General features: G+C 29.2%; 1 protein-coding gene across 11 annotated transcripts in view; it reads left to right on the forward strand.

Moving 5' to 3' along the window:
* Window positions 1–19405, forward strand: part of LOC122860568 (protein tramtrack, alpha isoform-like) — a 31642-nt gene that overhangs the window by 1788 nt on the left and 10449 nt on the right. For 4 of the 11 annotated variants that reach the window (XM_044164430.1, XM_044164431.1, XM_044164441.1 and 1 more), the window contains exons 2-4: window positions 11704–12130; window positions 12215–12677; window positions 12762–12992. In XM_044164430.1, the coding sequence (XP_044020365.1) occupies window positions 11912–12130; window positions 12215–12677; window positions 12762–12992 (913 nt within the window). In that variant the 5' untranslated portion in view covers window positions 11704–11911. Of the gene's footprint in view, window positions 1–1313; window positions 1535–11703; window positions 12131–12214; window positions 12993–16495; window positions 18431–19405 lie in introns of those variants that run through there. The other 7 variants (XM_044164434.1, XM_044164432.1, XM_044164433.1 and 4 more) reach the window with 5 other exon arrangements.

The following is a 19405-nucleotide window of genomic DNA, read 5'->3' on the forward strand; positions in this document are numbered from 1 at the left end:
GGGAGTGAGAGAAAACAACGAGGGCGAGAAGCAGATAATACATATAACCACACAGTCTAGTCTGTATATATATATTAATAATAAAACTTGTGTGTAATATATAAACACACACACACACACACACACAAGTTGTTACGCACGCAAATGTATGACAGAGATGTATGAAAATCATGAAAATCATATGAAAAAGGATGCAAGCTTGGTTGAAAATAATCGCAGATATATATATACTCTTATTTTGTTTTTCCTATAATCCTGCTAGATATTTAATATATTCTTAATTGTAATATAATAATTATCTAATTTGTTTTTGCATCCCCCAATATTTTAGTACATAATAATAATAATAATAATAATAATAGCATAATATTTAATTTTTTCTTTACAAGGAATTTGTCGAGTCGTCAGTAAAAGCAAAGCCATTAAAAAAAAAAAATAAAAAAGATTCACTTGAGCTCTGTCGAGTTTTATTTTTATTTTTTTATTATTTTCTTTGGTTTCGACGTGGCTTATCGTATTCCTCCTTTGGTAGTTTCCTTAGTATACCAGCTACGTGGTTAAAAAATAAAAAAAAAATAAAAAAAAATCCAACTTGTGATAGGGTTGCGTAAATATCTTTCTCCCTCTTTTCCTCGCATTCTATAGTTGTCTTTTTATTTTTATTTCTCTTTCTCTGTCTCTGTCTGTACGTCTGCACAACCCGAATCGTATTTATTTCGCGCCTCGCATTTTTTACATTAAAAATATATATAACTTGTCTTAATTTCAATAATATAAATAACCCTATTTTTTGTTTTTCTCTTTTTTTAAATAATATTATAAAATTTAGCAAATATAAAAGTATCGAATGTATTGGACATTGGTTGGTGGCACATAGAATGATGATGGCCATAGGCGCCGATACAATTCGCCCCCAAGTAATGCCCGGGGTGTGTGCTGATCTCCTCTTTCAGTATATATATATAATGTGGCTTGCCTTAAAAGAAAAAAAAATACATGTTGTTGCCTTGCTTTTAACATTTTTTTTTTTCTGTTCACTCTACTCGGCTGGCTGACTCGTCGACTTTATTCGACTTAGTCCGTTTGCCGGTCATCCTCCCTCCAGCGCCCTCTCCCTCTCATCTATAATTTATTATTATTATTATTATTATCATGTTGCTGCTACTACCCCTACTACCACCCAACCCGAAAGATCTGCTTCAAAATGTTATATGACTGCGGTGTGGGTGCGCGCGCGCACTTTTATCCTCAGCCCCTCTACTTTTACCGCCCTCATCGTCTCTCACCACCAGTTGGCCGCCCTCCTGCCCGACCATTCACCAACATCTACTCCTTTTGCTGTTGCTCCCCTTCAGTTTGTTTCTTTCCCCCGTATTGTGCGGGTGGCTTTTTTATCAGTGACTTCAAAAAAAATATACAATTTTTTTATTTATTTTTTTCCTTTTTTTCATTTTCTGATGATGTACAAAAAAATATCATAAAAGTTTATCGCGCATCGACATACCAGAACGTGTTTTCGTACTTGTGACATTGTGTATGTATTTTTTCATATTATTTTAATTTATTTATATAATTTAATAACACTATTATTATTATTTATTTGATTCACTACTATTGACATATTTTGGAGTCATTTTTTTTTTTTTTCTTGAATTTAATTTAATTATCTTAGGGGTTGTTGTATTTAAATAATATATGTACGAATCGACGAAAGCTCATTTAATTGGATTATTAATATTTATTGTTATAAATTCTAATTATTGTGTAGTTGCTGTGAGAGTGTGTGTGTGTGTGTGTGTGCAATATAATTATGGGCACGTGCTTACAACACCATTAATAAATACATGCACACTTGTGTTGAATAACCAACGTGGTTGTCATATATTAATCTTATAATAACTAGTTATTTTTATTTGAAAAAAATAAATAAATAAATAAAATCAGGATCAAAATTATTATACTTACAATAATTATTATACTACTACTACTACTACTACAACGAGTGGAACAGAAAAATTAAAATTAAATGGGGCTACTGTTTTATTTATATGTGATTAGCCAGTCCTAAAGTCAAGTATGCCTGTAAATATATATTTATTATTATTGTGTTTATGTACTTTTAACACATATATATATATATATATATTTTGATGCAGCAACAGCAACTCACTCGAACTCACGCAGTGTGGTGGTATCAACCTACTTTCGTAGCACGAAGAATCCTAACGGTTCGCGGCATCTTTTTTTTTTTTTTTTTTTTTCCCCTCGCCCCCATTATTACAGCCACCCCGCGATATATTGTATTGTTTATCTTGAATATTATCTTTTTTCGTTTTCATATATATATATTTTTTTAAAACGATAAGTATTTATAATATATATTATTTTATTTTTTTTTATTTTGTAACCCTCGTTAATATTGTTATCTTGTGAAGAGTTTTTTTTTTTTTTTCTTTTTATAACTAATTTAAAAATAATAAAAAAAAAGCCATTATCTATTTAAAAAATAGTTTATCACACCCCAACATTAGCAATGGTTTTTTTTTTTTTTTATTTGGATGACCTCCTGACAAGTGTGACTCGTGCCACGTGGTTTATCATGCCGCTCCCCCAAAATATACTATTTTGTTCTTTCATGCATATCCAACATTCAACATGAATCTCACAATTTATTCACACAATTCTTATATGCATATTTTAATACGTTTTGATTTTAACCCACACTTGTCCAGCACTCCCATGAATTACAAAATATATATATACATAATATAAATTCAAATTCCACGCCCTCAAAGATATGTCGATGATGATGTTGATGATATTGTTGATGGTGGTGCAAGTGAAGCAGGATGTACATATTATGCATCCAGTTTTATGTCAATGCATTAGTGTGAAAATATGGGGTGGGGTTTTAAGGGGGAAGTGGTGAAACCAAAGCGTCGACAAGTGCGTACACACATTCATATATAAATTCATGTCGCCCCCACGTGTATTGCACCATTGCTCTCTCTTTCTCTCTCTCTCTTTATTTCGCATACACGCATACTTTTTCTCTTCCAAACACAGCTCTCTAAATTAAAAAAAAATAAAATATCATGGCAAACTTCCTGCGGGTGAACTCGATTAAAATAGCGTAACGTTTATTATTTTTTTTTTTTTTATATCTTTGTACATGATGATGATGGTGCTGCAAAGGGTTGGTTAGCTGGCTGGCTGGCTGGCTGGCTGACTCGTCAATTGGGAGTAGCATAGAGAGAGGGAGAGGACGTTTGTTGTTTCAGAGAATTAAAAGTAATAGAAAGCTTCTGCAGGGATATGTATAGATTAATGCATTTGGGGAGAGATTCAGAAGAGATTGTAAGGAGGGGGATGCATGCTCGCCCTGGTTACAAAAATACATCATATATATACGTATATTATGTTAAATTTGTCTGGTTAAATCTCTCTTCACGCGTCACTCCTTACGGACGTGAAAATTATTTTTCATGATTATTTTAAATATATACGCGCATGGCTGCAAAGAAATTGTGGGAAAAAACAAAAAAAGCTATAGCCTAGACTTGTTATTTAAAATCGTGATTTATTTTTTTTTTTGTTGATATCACGGTAAAGTGAAATTGAACCTGTCTCCGTGACGCTCGGATTGACTTTTTTTTATGTATATAAATATAAAAAAAAAAACCAACAGTACATAATAATCCCCAACGCCATCGAACCGAAGAAAAGGGTGTCTCACGATGCGAGGAGAGTGTTTCCGTGAATGCACCTGCAATGGATTCCAGCAAGGTGGATTTGTTCCCAGCTCAAAAATGAAACTTGCTGCATTTCTTTTCCTTTTTCTTCTTTTTTTTCTACCCTCCCTTATTGTTTGAGCAACCCCTGGTTTATATATTTATTTTTTTCCCTTGTCATGGCTTCACTTTTTCTCTATACCCCTCTATATTTTTTTCATTTTATATATTTTATATTTTTTAACATAAAAAACGACCCTTAGGTCTGACTATTCATTTCCTTGAATACATACACCTGTCTGACAATTCACCTCAACTAAATTCTATTCTTCTCACAACTTTAATCTCCCCTCGTTGCCCAATTTTTTTTTTTTTTTTTTTATAATATATTTTTTACTTCTCACCGTTTGTCGTTCCCCTTCACGCGTTGCGACTAAAGAAATTAACCACTGGAAATATATTTCATTTATTAAAAATTTCTTGTGCTGCTTTTTAAATATTCTAAGGAAAAATAAATTGTTGGATTAATTGCATAAGCAGATATATTCTCATGGCCGCATTGATATTATAAAAATATATTTATATATTTATTCTCGCGATAGTCAACCACCACCTACGTTTGATTGAATTGATCACACGTGTTTTTTTTTTCTTTTTTTTCTCCTCTTCCTCTACTGCTTGAATAAAAACATATAGCAAGCATTTGTATAAAAAAAAAAAAAAAAGTATCCTTCAGGGTCTTAATCGTGTATCAAATCGATGAATTATGTTAATTTATTTTATAGAAATGACGATGCTTGATTTTTTAGTCCCTATATACAGTTGTTGTTGTTGTTGCTGTTGTTATTCTTGGTGAATATTATCTCTTGTGTTTGGCAATCTAGTTCTCAAGACTAATATAATGCTAAATAAAAAATAAAATAATAAAATATCAAGTGGTGGTAGAAGGTGAATCAAGACACAGGCATCTCTGGAATAGGCGTCGTCTCTGATTCATCGATACAACACCCAACCGGGATGCAAAATAAAACTCTATCAACCTTGTCGTCGTGGAATTCCTTTTCTCATTTTGTTATTATTATTATTATTCTTGACATCTAGGCTTGTTTAAAGCAACAGTTATATTATTATATATATTAGCAAGCTCTTGTTCGTTTCATTAATTTACAATCCTTTGAAATGTTTCTTTTTTTTTTTAAATTTATTTACAAAGTGGTGGGTGAGAAGATGCGGTCATCATAAATTCATCCAAACTTGAAGACAAAATTGCAAATTTCATACAGTTATATTTCAGTTATCAAAGCCTCCCTTTTTTTTTTTTTGTATGTAATAATAGTGATGGAAAAAAAAACCAATTAGCTTTTTAGTAAAAAGTATATATGCCATGTTTAGAAATGTGGAATGCCTATTCGTGTTTAATGCTAAACTCACCCACACACACACACTTTACTTTGCGCCCTAGTTAATTTTTTTATAATATTTTTTAAATTAACAGCTGCATACATATGAAAATAAACTAGATGTCATTTAGGTCATCAAGAGGGTTTCATGAATCAATCTTATTTTTTAGTTAGAATATATATAAATGACCCGATAACCTATCGCATTGCATTGTCGTTTCCCGCCTACTCGCATCATTGCAAAAATGAAAAACGTTATGACTTTCATCAGCTAATATATAATATCGACAATAATAATTGAGTTAGTTGATGGAAATAATACATTTTGCTGTAATATGCTTTTAATAAAAATAAAAAAGGGGCAATTTATTTAAAAATCGAAAAAGTAAGTTTATTTGATGGCTGCAGTGTGAGTGGGAGCTTGAGGTCGAGGCCAATAGTCATCAAAATTTACAATTTGAATTGGACTTGTGGGGAGTTTTTTTTTTTTTTTTTTTTTCGTGAATCGTTCTTTGGTCATCGCTGGTAAAATGAATCTTTTATTTCATTAATCATTACTACAATAATAATGCTCCCTCAAAAAATTGAAGAAGCATCTAGAAAGAAAAAAAATTATTCTCGTCGTGTGCGTCTCTGACAAATCTACGTAATGAATATTAAGTGCGTGTGTGATATTGTTGACATAAAGTTGGAGAAAAGCCGGTCTTCAAAATGTTTGCTCATGGGAAAAATATTGGGGGTAAATGAAAAAGGTGAGGCGTCAATGCGACATCAAATTAAGGAGCAAAAAAAAGTATATTATTTTATATATAAATATAAATATGTGAAAAAAGGGTAGGTAGATTGATAGTGGGTGGGTGGTAATGGTCGAGGAGTCGCGATGTTGAGAATTGCCTTTTTCATTTAAAGTTTGTTCATCCAAACTCAACAGCCAATACACATACACACACAGTCAGAAAAATACATGACTCGGTTCAACTCACTCACGAACTATCACTTTGGTTCGTTGGGCAAGGAGGGAAAAATAAAATAAAAAAAAAAAAAGAGGATGAGGAAAAAAAAATAAAAAAGGGGGTTAAGAGGTACAGAGGGGTTGTCTGGCCAATCGGTGAGCTTGTCTCCTGCGTGAGTAGTTGCCCTTTCTCCCTCTTGTATTTTATTTATTTCGTGACTATATAATATAACGAACGCGACGATTGTGACTAAAAGGTATACTAGAAGTATACTAGTATTCACACACACACACACACACACATACCTATATAATAGTTTTGCTGAATAAAAGACAAGCAACGTGTTTTGAGAAGGGATTCAAGATAATGCAAGCCAGACTCAACTCTGATGAATTCCGTCATTTCAAAGAACACGCGAGTCTTTACTTTCGACCTCTTCCTCTGAATCAACTAGAAAAAATAAAATATGAGCAAAAACGAAAAATCAAGATAAAAGATTATTATTTTTTGGCTCATTTGTCAGGCATGCCTTTTATAGTCGAAAATGAATAATTATCATCTTGGTTTTGTATGAAAAAAAAAAAAAAAAAATACATCTATTTAGCTTGGTCACTTGTTTCGTTGACTCTGTTCTCTATATTCTCTATATTCTCTATTCTCTGCTGGAGAGAGAATGCACAGGTTTTACTAAAATGAAGGTTCTACAATGTAGGACACATCATTCTTCATAATATAAGATAGTATAGAACAACAACTCTTGTATGTAATATTGTGTGTGTGTGTACCACCTCTTGATTGTCCGACCCCGATCTCGACCCTGGTGTTGCTTATATATTTATGATCTTATGTTGGCTGGCTGACCAACAACAACAGTAGCCAGTAGCAGTACCAGCAACAGTTATAGTTATATAGTTATAAAACATGTGTGGGTTGTTTTGATGGTTGATGTACTGCACTAGCATAGTAGTTATATATATATATATATATTACAGGATATTTATTTATTATTTTATTTCACATCGTCTGCCATAATCATCATCATCAACAAAAAGATACAGCTGTATATATAACGGAATGACTGAATATTTTGCTTCCCTTTACTTTTTTTTTTTTCTTTAAATGCATTTATTTGTTTCAATAGATAATGAATATCAATAATACAAGATACCCTTCCTTCCACCCTGAGTTTAACAAATTCAACAAAATTGCATACCTATATGACGACGAGGATAAGCTATAAAGAAAGAAATAAGAAAATAAGTTAATGTTGCTTTCTGCGATAAATAAAATAAAAAAATATATATAGAGGTACTGCATGCATATATGTATACATAAGGCACACGTATATGCAGGGAGGAGGAAAAAAAGGAGGAGGAACGTGTGCATACTCGCATGTATTTATATATGTGATATGTGATATAGAGGGTGGGTGGGGTGTAAAATAAAGTCTTGCTGCTGCTGACGACGACGACGACGACGCGTTGATCGTTCCAAGCACATCCTGGCACTCCCCCCGGTATATAATAATGCGAGGAGGGGTGTCACAAGTCACAAGAGGGACACATATCCAAGAGTCCATTTTTGACGTGTTGAGAAGACTCGAGACGGTACTTGTGTTGTACATACATACATACATACATACTACATTCATAAATATATATATATCCCAGAGTGGACTCTTTCTTTTTTTTTTTTCCTCTTTATATTTCACCTCAACTTTATATATATATGAAGTTTTATTTTATTTTTTTTTTCACTTGAAAAATCTTTTTTAGTATAAATTCTGGTATTTTAACTCTGAAACTTGTTTTTTTTTTTTTTTATATTTACCATTAAGAATAATAAAAAATTCAGAGTTTTTTTTTTTTTATTATTTATTTAGTTTAGGTCGTTTTTTTTTTTTTTTTTTCATTTTATTATTTCGTGGTAACGAGGGAAATCGAGTTGACTTGAACGTTAGTCGACCTCGATCATTTAGAAATGTTTTTTGGATGTAATATGATGTTGCAACCCCAATGACTATTCAAAAATACTTGAACATAATAAAAGCTCTCACATTACTCCCACTAATATTCTCTTTAGAATAAATAATCAAATAAAAACCCTCAGTTAATTTATATATACATATAATATTATTTATATTCTGTGTTGTATTATTTCTTTAGTCAATATGTTAAATTCTCTAAAACCCAAAGGGCAAAATAATAAAATCAAGAATAAATTTTAATATATTATTGTTTATGCATATATAACGATATATATAGATGTGTTTTTTTTTTTTTTTTAATTTTTCCATTTTCTCGTCATATATATGTATAAAGGAACAAATATATTATATACTTGATAGATAAAAGACAACTTCTAGTAAGGGGCACATTTTGACAATAGCCAAAAAAAAAAAAAAAAAAAGAATCTACATTATTATTCAAGTGTATTTAATACTTGCAACAATTGCACACACACATAGAGGGTAGTGTGTTGAATACATGTAATCTGATTATTTTATCGACGACTCGTTGATATTATCGTCCCTGTACAACAATCAAATTAATAATTTCCTCTTATATACTTATTGTATCGACATCAGATTTATTTCATCAAAAATCATCCTATCAATTTTATTTTATTTTATTTTCTTATCTGTTTTTTTTTTTTTTAAATCAAAAAACAGCAGCAATAATACCCGCATTGCATAATAAATAAATAAATAAATAACCTGGTTTTAAACAATTTATTTATTTATTTATTTATTTATCTGGCATACTGTATATTATACTATCGTCAACAAAAGTTGTAAATAATTCACAACATTTTATTATATTACGTATATATACCTACCATATACACATTTATAAGCATGACGCCATAGAGAATATGCTCACAAAACTCAGCCCTGTTTCTTTTTGCTATTTTATTATTATTATTATTATTATTATGTGATGTGGGTAAATTGTAGAAAAAAAATGAAATAAAATATCCTCTCGCAGATAGGAAATGGAAGTCGAAGGTGAAGCGAATATGAGCGAGACAAGCCGATGTCACACGAAAGACATGATTTTTTAAACAGAGACACATTGACAAATACCCTCTTTCCTCTTTTTTTTTTTTTTTTTTCTTTGACTTGTTATTTAATTATTATTCAGCGGGGGCAGCAGGGTGATTCAAGTTGTTTTTTTTTTTAATTTTTTTCTCATAGCATAGCTATTTATACATATATACATAATATGAATCGTCCTCTGCACATAAATATTTTATCCTATGAAAGACGCACAGTGTTATTTCTTATACTCCACTCACTGTATTGAGTTTTTTTCTTTTTTTTTTTTTTTATATATATATATTCATTTCTGTTGTATTTCTGTATGGTAGTAGTAGTAGTAATAGTAGTAGTGTGACTTTGTTGCGGCAATGCCGATTACGCAATGCGTGGCCGTGAGAGAACCAGATAATCTTGTGTGTATTAATGTGCCAGTTTAGTTTGTATGTATATATTATTATGTTTAGTTGAGTATTTGTATTGGTTGGTTAAACTCTTTAATATATATCTACACTATATATTATAATATAGTGGTCTCGCGAGAACAACTTAAAATGTGCTTTTTGTATATATATACGCAACAATATAACAATAACAAGTTTGACTCTTGATTTTCACCTCAAGCATATTTGGCCATGTGTTGTAATGAGATAATTGAAATATCCGCATGCATAATGTTTGACTACTAAATTATAAGGGTGTTTTTTTTTTTTATATAGGTATATATAATATTGAGCTTCCCTCATACAACAACAACAACAACAACTAGTCATATCATGCAATTTAAATTATATATTATATTGCGTGTTATTTTATTATATTAATCTCTGCAGTTTAATTGCAACTTATTGCATTAATAGCAACATTTAAAAATTTGGTATTAATTGGAGGAAGGGCAATTAGGCAACTTCATGGGAATGGAATGCCTTCAAAAAACTATCTATTATGGCCACCTGTATTCAACGACAACAGCAACAACAACAACAACTGTACATATATATTATATGTATATGTGTGCGAGATTTATAAACACCGTTATAGAGTCAGAATTAAACCCTTACAATTGTACATATGATAATGAACTGAAAACATTTACCAAGATTTTCTGAAAATATATTGCTCCATCAAAGTCAAGAGCTGTCTCATGGTGTCATTTCGAAATACTTGAAAGAAAAAAAATAAAATATCATAAAATATATAGATAAATATTAATTTTTATTTTTTACCAAATAGGTAAATAAAATTGATTTGATTATAAAGAAATAGACACGTGGTGCTGATGCTCGTATTGCCACACAATACATCTACCAATCCACCAGTTTAAATAATAAATACGCTGATGGTTATCGAAATTATTTCATTTATGTCGAAATTTCGTATCACTATTTATATTTTCCCCTCAAACAAATATATATTATTATATTTATTATATTTATACTCTTCAATAATAATTCATAAATTTTATTATTGTTCTTAAATTTTTCAAGCAGTTGAGCACATATATATATATGAAAGTCAAAAAATAAATAAATGATAAAAGTATAGATAAAGACTGCAAGAGTCAGACAGACATATATAGCCTATTTAACTTTTTATTATTATTATTATTATAAATACAAAAGTCAAAACCTTTTAAATTTCCCTTCCGGTTGGTTTGTATATCGAACTTGAGAATTCCATCATCATCATTGTAAATTTATATTGCGTAATGGTATATATGTATTAAGTGTGACACCCAACGACGATTCAGTTATGCTGAAAAAAAAAAAAAAACAGAATAAAGAATAAATAAGAGAAGCAAGGTATCATATGTGATAAAGTTGAAATACCAAAGTCGATGGCGACTTGACAAGAGAGAGAGAGAGATATGAAACAGCTTGCTAGCCGTGAAACCAATCGCGCTTCCTCCCGTGGGTTAACGAGGTCGTTCAAGGTCGAGACTTGGCGCACCTCGAGCCACCAACCAATACCTATAATAACAATAATAATAATAAAATCATTTTTCATAATATTATTTTGATCAACTGCAAAAATCGTCAACGTGTTTTTAAAAAAAATAATGCAATTTAAAATATTGATTTAAATGCGTATAGAAAATGGTATTGATTTGGTAGAGTGTCTAGTGTCTATATATGTATATGTGCAACAACCAACCACCCAACCACCCTTTTTTTCTTTTTTTTTTTATAACTCTACCCCACTCTATACATAATCAATCACTTGCTGCTACTCCCGGATATATCGAGTTAAAAATATATCTATACCTATATATATTGGATAAAAAATGAAAAAGAAAATTTCTTATTGCAACTCTGCACTGTAAATCACATTTAAAATAATAATAATAACAATAACAATACAGCAAGATGACATATAGATAGAATATGTAGGATGATGATTTTGTGACAAAATATGACAATGAGGGCAAGAGAGAATGCATACATTTATCCATCCTACACCTTTGTAATAATAATATATTTGCCATCAGGGTCAAACACCACTGTTATGCATTATTGCATTTTATTTAACAATATAATATAATTTAATAAATTTTTATGATTATTTGTATTATTTTGTTGCAGATTACAATCAATAAGGACAATATAATAATCAAAAGACACACAGACACCAGACATCAATTTTTCATCAAGCATTATAATCAATTTGTCAATTTAAAAACACACAGAGAGAGAGAGTAATAATTAATTTAAAAATATAAAGCCGTAGTTAACGCGGAAGGGCGTAAGCAACGGCAAAAAATAAAATTGTCAAAAATTATAAAAGAGTCTGATGTTAGCGGATATTAACGGCAATCTGGCGGATTTGAGAAGTGAAGCGATGGCGTCGCAGAGATTTTGTCTGCGTTGGAATAATCATCAAAGCAATTTGTTATCAGTATTTGATCAGTTGCTTCATGATGAAGCATTTGTTGATGTCACATTGGCTGTTGAAGGACAATTGCTTAGAGCACACAAAATGGTTTTATCAGCATGTAGTCCTTATTTTCAGGTAATTTATTTAATCGCAATAATAATAATAATAATAATAGTATATTATAATTTAAATGTTTAAAATTTTATTTATTTGTTTTAGGCACTATTTACAAATCATCCAGATAAACATCCAATTGTCATACTCAAAGATGTACCATATGTTGATATGAGAAGTCTTCTTGATTTTATGTATCGTGGTGAAGTGAGTGTTGATCAGGATCGTTTACCAGCATTTTTGAGGGTTGCCGAATCATTGAGGATCAAGGGTCTAACTGAGGTCAATGAAGAAAAATGTGATTTACCAAGTATAACATCATCTTTACTTGGTAATCAAAATATACTATCACAACATCAACAACAACAGCAACAACAGCACCAACAGCAACAACAACAACAACAACCACCACCAAATCTACATAGAATAAATCAAATTGGATCATCTCATCATCATCATGGTGGAGGTGGTGGTGGTGGTGGTGGTGGTGGTGGACAAAAGAGGTATCATCATATGTCGAGTCATCCATTACTTGGATCAGCATTAACAGCACCAAAAAGAAAGCGTGGTAGGCCAAGAAAATTGAGTGGTTCATCTGATACTGGTGGTGGTGATGGACCACAAGATCTTCAAACATCTGATCTTGTTCAAGGCTCTCCGGAAATGATGGAAATGAAAATGGGCATTGATTTTCAAAGTGAAACAAGTACTGGAAATGGTAATGCAAATAACAGTGGCAGCAATCGTTCAGCAAATTCAACACCAGGACCAATCACTGGAAGAAAAGACGATTCAATGGAAAATGGTGAACGTGATACACCCGAGCCAGTCACACCCAAAATCAAAAAGGAGCTAGAACCAACACCAAGTACCTCTGCGCAGGGTAAGTTTCAATTTTATATTTTCATTCATTAATCAACTAAATACATTCTTATTCTATATATAAATAGACAAAATAATTTCAACAAATAATTAACAAAATTATTCAACTGATTGTTGTTTATATTTTATTTGTTATTATCATGTTGTATAAATTTCCCATTTACTTTTCTCTCTTTCTTTGATCTTTAAATATTATTATTATTATTATTGGGCAACTAGATTTTGTTGTTTAGCATCTGACAAGACACGTTTGCTGATTTATTTAAAAGGTAAGCTTTTTTAAAAAATCATGGCGTCGATAAAAACGAAAAAAAAATATTTATAATAAATATATAAATACACTCTACAACAACAACAAATATATAATGCTGCTATATTAATAATTTATTAACTTTGACTAATCCAAGCTCTATTGTATTTTTGGTCATCTCTCTCTCTGAATTTTCATGATATATTAATCAAAATTTAAATTTAAAAAACAAAAAACCATTTAATTAATTATTAATTGTAAATTTCCACTTATTACAGAATTTTTATTTTTTATTTTAATCTAAAACTTTCTAAAAGATAAAAAAAAATGTGTCGTGTTATTGTGACTTTTAAAGTTGAATTATTGTCAAATGCATGATCAACAAATCAATATACTCCAAATGTGATTTTCATGATGGTAATGATTTTTTTAATTTCGAAATTCTTTTTTTGTGAGAACCATTCAAGTATATGAAAATAAACCCATGCAACATAATAATGCATGACGTGTAATATTAAGTGTGATATAATATATGAAAATTAATTAAATAAATATATATAGTATTGGTCCTTTTAAAATATTTGTTTTGTCTATGTTGCCGCCCTAACCAGTTTGCTTTTTGTATTCGTTGCGCGTTTTCAAATACATTTAGTTGTTTTTTTTTTTTTTAACAAAAACATATTATTTTTATTATTTTGTTTATGAAAAAAAATATATGACATGATGCTGTGTTGTGGAGAATGGAGGCTGAAATCAGTAAGCGTCGTCTCGTCGGATTAATGGAATTAAATGGGAATTTTTTGTTTTTAAATTGTGGAAAATAAAAAAAAGAAATAGAGAAAAGCTCCTTGAGAATGCCTTAGTTGCCAATGAAACTAAAATAATAATAAATAATGTTTGTTTAACCCTCTCACCAGATTTGACATTATCCCAAGATCCACTTTTTGATCTGTAAGACATATTAATATTTGTCTATGAAAACAGTATTAATACAACGCAAAAAAAAATATATTATAAATAAAGAGAACAAGATGAACAACGTGTTGTCACGCTCGGCCAATGAGCAGCCAATTTTTTTTTTTCTTACATATTATATTTAAATTTGCGATAACGGTGCAACAACCTTTAAATACAAAAAAAATTTTTCATATATAGTTGTGGGCTACTTTCTTTTTTTTTTTTTTTTTTTTAAATAAAAACCTTGACTTGATTTTTTATTCTTCAAAAAAAAACATTGACTCAATTGAGAAATTTATTATTTAAAAAAAAAAAAAAAAAAAACTAAAAAAGATTGCTTTGCTGCCATTGGCCACTGGTAAAAAAAAAGAAGGGGGTGGAGCCAGCTAGCGGTGCTTTTAAATTTTCAAAACGCTGGTTAAATTTATCCGTTCGTTTAATAAACAAATGATAAATGTACATATAGTTTATTATTGATTTTTATTATATATAATAATAAATAATCAAATTAAAAAATCTACAACATTATTAAATGCGAAATTATTATTTGAGAAAAAAAAAAAAAAAAAAAAAAAAAAACTTCGTAATGACTGCAGACGTGAAAAAACAAATCGACAGTATATATATTTTTTTATTTTCTTATCGAGGACAGTGAAGGTATTTTACAATTAAAAAAAAAAAAAACAAAACAAAACAAATAAGCAAATGGAAAAAGAAACGGGAAACGGCAAACGCCTCATGCCTTTTAATGTTTGTCGTTTCGTCGCTTCCGCCTTTTTTCTCTCTCCCTCTCTCTCTCTCTCTTTCTCTCGCGCAAATTATCAATGAAAAAATAAATAAAGAAAATAAAAATACCACTGATAAAGAATTTAAATAAAAAAAAAAACAACCAACGGAATATAAAGATAAATTTTTATTTGAAATAAATTAATTGTTGAGAGATAAGAAAGAAGGTGAGCGCGCGAAAGAGAGGAAGAGAGAGATATATAATAAAAAAATATAAAAATAATTCGTGATGAAAAAAAATAAATTAACTTGTTAAATAAAAAAAAGTATAAAAAGTGCTCGAAGATTGAATAGTGACACGTGATAATAAAAGTAATTGTATATGTTGCGCAGGTGAGTTGAGAATTGAATCAACTTTAAAATGTGTCGTTGACCATTGCGCGGGGAAGCGAAGAATTAGGGAAGGCCAGCCGTTTGCAAACAAGCAAATAATCAATACAATTTAATCATTTTAATTATAAATTAAATTAAAATATAAAAACAATACCGTATTTAATTTTATTATTATTATTATTATTAAATTCAATCAAATTAAATTATAATAATCAGAAAAGAGATTAACAAGGAGGATCTAATGAAGGAGGATCATTATTCAATGATTTTCTCGAGACATCCTCAATCTCAATTGTGATTATACTGAATAATATACTGAATTTACGAATTCTGTTGACTATAAAAATAACGATTATTATTATTATTATTATTATGATGATGATGATGATGATGATGACGATGGTGGTAACATGACGTAAGGCGAATGAGGTATGTGTATACACACTTGAAAAAATGAAGAATAATATCCTTCAGATATAATACAAACACACACACACACACACATATACATTATACATTTGTCGTATGAAAAAAAATAAATAAATAAATAATAATATATTTATGAGGGTGCGCGATGCGTGACTGGGGACTCTTAAAAGTCTACATGTTATGTATATGATGATGATGATGATGATGATGATGATGATGATGATGATGATGATGATGATGATATTATCTTGTCAACAATCTAACATTGATTTAATCGTCATTAAATAATCTTCAAAGGATTAACAAGGATACACAAATACTGAATGACTGAATTGAGAATATAACAACAAACATAAAATGATTATTTATTTTATTTAAAAAACAAAAAAGTGTACACACACCACATACGCCTACAAGTACTTGCAAATAGATATAAATAATAAAATAATAAGTAAAAATATAAATATACCTATATGAAAAAAAAAAATACGGAAACGGTCGAGAAGTTTTTTTTTTTTTTTAAAAAAAACGGTGATTAGTATATTTTGCTGGCTCTACCCTTCCTCTTGCTTCCCCCCACAATATTTATACGATTTAATTAAGTAGTATTTAAGTTGAGTTGGTATTAGTATACCATAATTAATTTAAAAAAAAAAAAAAGAATAGAATAGAATAGAGTATAATAATATAGTATTATATAGAAAATAATATTGAATAGCAGTGATACGAGAGGTGTTTATCGTTTTCAGACGCGGAGGAATCGTCTTGTGGCAGTGGACCACAATCACCTGCTCAAATACGCATTAATTTTGAGCGTTGTTTTAACAAGGAATATACATCTTCATCAACAAATCTATCATCAAGTAAAATTGGTAGTGGTACAACAACAACAACAACAACACCAGCATCTTTATCAACATCTTTATCAACATTAGCAACAAATGATTATCATCAAAATAATTCCGATAATGAATCATCTGATCATAAAGTATCAAAAGAACACATTAACAGTGCCATATATAATATTATTGGTGGTGAATCAGAAATAAGTCAAAGTGATTTTGATAATTCATACAGAGGGGTTGGTGGGATTGGTGGAATTGGTAGTGGTGGTAATAATGGTGGTAATGGTGGTGATAACGAAAGAACCGAGGGTTCTGTACGTGATTTTTGTGTTAAAGAAGGCGAAGTATATAGATGCACTGTGTGTAATCGTACTTATACACATATAAGTAATTTTTGTCGTCATTATGTTACATCACACAAACAAAACGTCAAGTATTATCCTTGTCGTGTTTGTTTCAAAGAATTTACACGAAAAGATAACATGGTTGCTCATATGAAAATAATACACAGTCAAAGACCATCAGCGAGTCTTGGAAGTTCCACTATGGGACAACATCGATAGACTTTTTTTTATTTTATTTTATTTTACTATTATAAAATCAAAAAACTACATATATACAAACAAAAAAAAGATAACGTGTTGGACACTCGAAATTATATTATTATTATTATTTGTTGACACTTGTCGGAAAGTCACTGGACAAGAAAAAAAAAAAAAAAAAAAAATTAATTAGTTTTTTTTTTTTTAATTATTTTCCACAATGATAAAATTTATTTGTTTTGATTTTTTTATTTTAATTATTTTTTAAATTTCCCGGATGTGGAAAATCACAAAATTAAATATAGATTTATATAAATATACTATATCGCGCGTTGTTGTCAAATAATAAATCTAGACAAACGGGCATTAATTAATTTATAAATTAAAAAAATATAAAAAATGAGCTTTACCCATCTCGGGTTATAGTTACTTGGTATAATATATAATCCAAGATTTGTTGATGCATCTTATATTTAAAAATTAAATTTTTTGATCAAAAGAAAAATGTTGTTACTATAAAAAATTAGAAAAGAATTTATACGAAAAGCATTGTAGGTTTGTTGATAAACACAAAGTAGTTGATTATAGAAAAAAGAAAAAAAATAATTGAAAACATATAGAGAGTAATAAGCGAATCCAAATGGCAAACAAATATATTTACAATATATATATATATATATATATATATTTAAAAAAAAATTGATAATCAAACATAAAATATAAATAATAATAATAAATAAATAAATTATTATTATTTATTTAAAGAAAATAAAGGCTTGTTGCTTGAGAAGCCCAAGTACATTAATTGATTGTCATTATTGCATCCAAAAATAATAATAATAATAATATTACACAACAACGCAATCAACAACAACAACAACAATATATACCTATACACGAATTTATTTAAAAATAAGGAAACCACGTAGACTGAGTAAATGCAATATATAATGTACGGTCAACCGTTCGCCATGTTGTTGAGCCTGATTATCGTGAATATCATTGTTATATTTAAATAAACAAAAAAAAACAATCCTAGAATTATAATTATCAATTATCAAATGATCAAAATGAAATATAATGTGAAGCACGTTTTTAATGAAATAGACGACGGGATATGCAATTATTTAAGACTGCAGTGGGGAGGTAAGGGGGATATATAAATCTTCAATATAAAAAACGACACCAAATACAAGATAGTACTGACATTGGATAGACTGAAGGCACTTTAGTAATAACTTAACGCCGTTTGCCACGCCAGAGCCCAAATACCCATTTAGAAATAACAAAAATAACATAAACAAATAAACAAATAAATTTATATATATTGAAAAACTAGATTTTGCTCGCAGTATAATATATGATGATAAATAAAAATATCTTTCGCCTTGAAAATAAAAGGGGGCGAATTGAGATGAGTTGCCAAAGTAGATGATAAATTATTTGAAAATTAATACGATAAGAGTTGACTGCCTTAGAATGTGCAATTTTGTCCTTGATTTGTTGTTCTAGTTAATTGATTGAGTAGTTTTTAAATTATTATCTCTTGAAAAAAAATAAAGTTTTATCTTTCCCAATTTTATACATACATACATATACGAATGAAATAATATTATATTATTATATGCAAAGTAAACAATCAAAGAAATTATTATTATTATTATTAATAAAACATGTGTTTTTTTTTTTTTTTTTTTTTAAATTCTCATGGTTTGCAAAACCATAAAATAATAATAATTATAATAATATTATATATATATACTTTGTTTTACACATAGGGTGTCATAATTTAATTTTTTGTTTTCTGTAAATCAAACAAAAAAAATCATATAATGATCTTTTTCTTATTATTATTATTATTATCATTATTATATAATTAAAATAATAAACTGTTATTTATATGGACATGGCGACTTTTCGCTTGTATATATATGCGACCAAACACAAAATTATTATATGAATGAACTATAATACCAAGTGGTGCAAGTTTTGTTGTTTTTTTTTTTTTCTAAAAGTTTATTATAACATTTTTTTGTTTGTTTGTTTATTTGTTTATTTGTTTATTTGTTTTTCCTAAAGGCGTTGAAAACTGTGAGTTTAAAAATATCAACGCCAAAAGTCGAGTCAATTATAATATCAAAAAAAAAAAAAAAAAAAACAAAAAAAAAAGTAGAATAACATAATAATAATAATAAATAATGTTGGACCAAATGAAGTAATAATGTAATTCATATATAAAAGAGCAATTAAAAATTAATTATCGAGCTTGAAA

This window comes from Aphidius gifuensis, linkage group LG1 (assembly GCF_014905175.1).
Source record: "Aphidius gifuensis isolate YNYX2018 linkage group LG1, ASM1490517v1, whole genome shotgun sequence".
Lineage (NCBI taxonomy): Eukaryota > Metazoa > Arthropoda > Insecta > Hymenoptera > Braconidae > Aphidius > Aphidius gifuensis.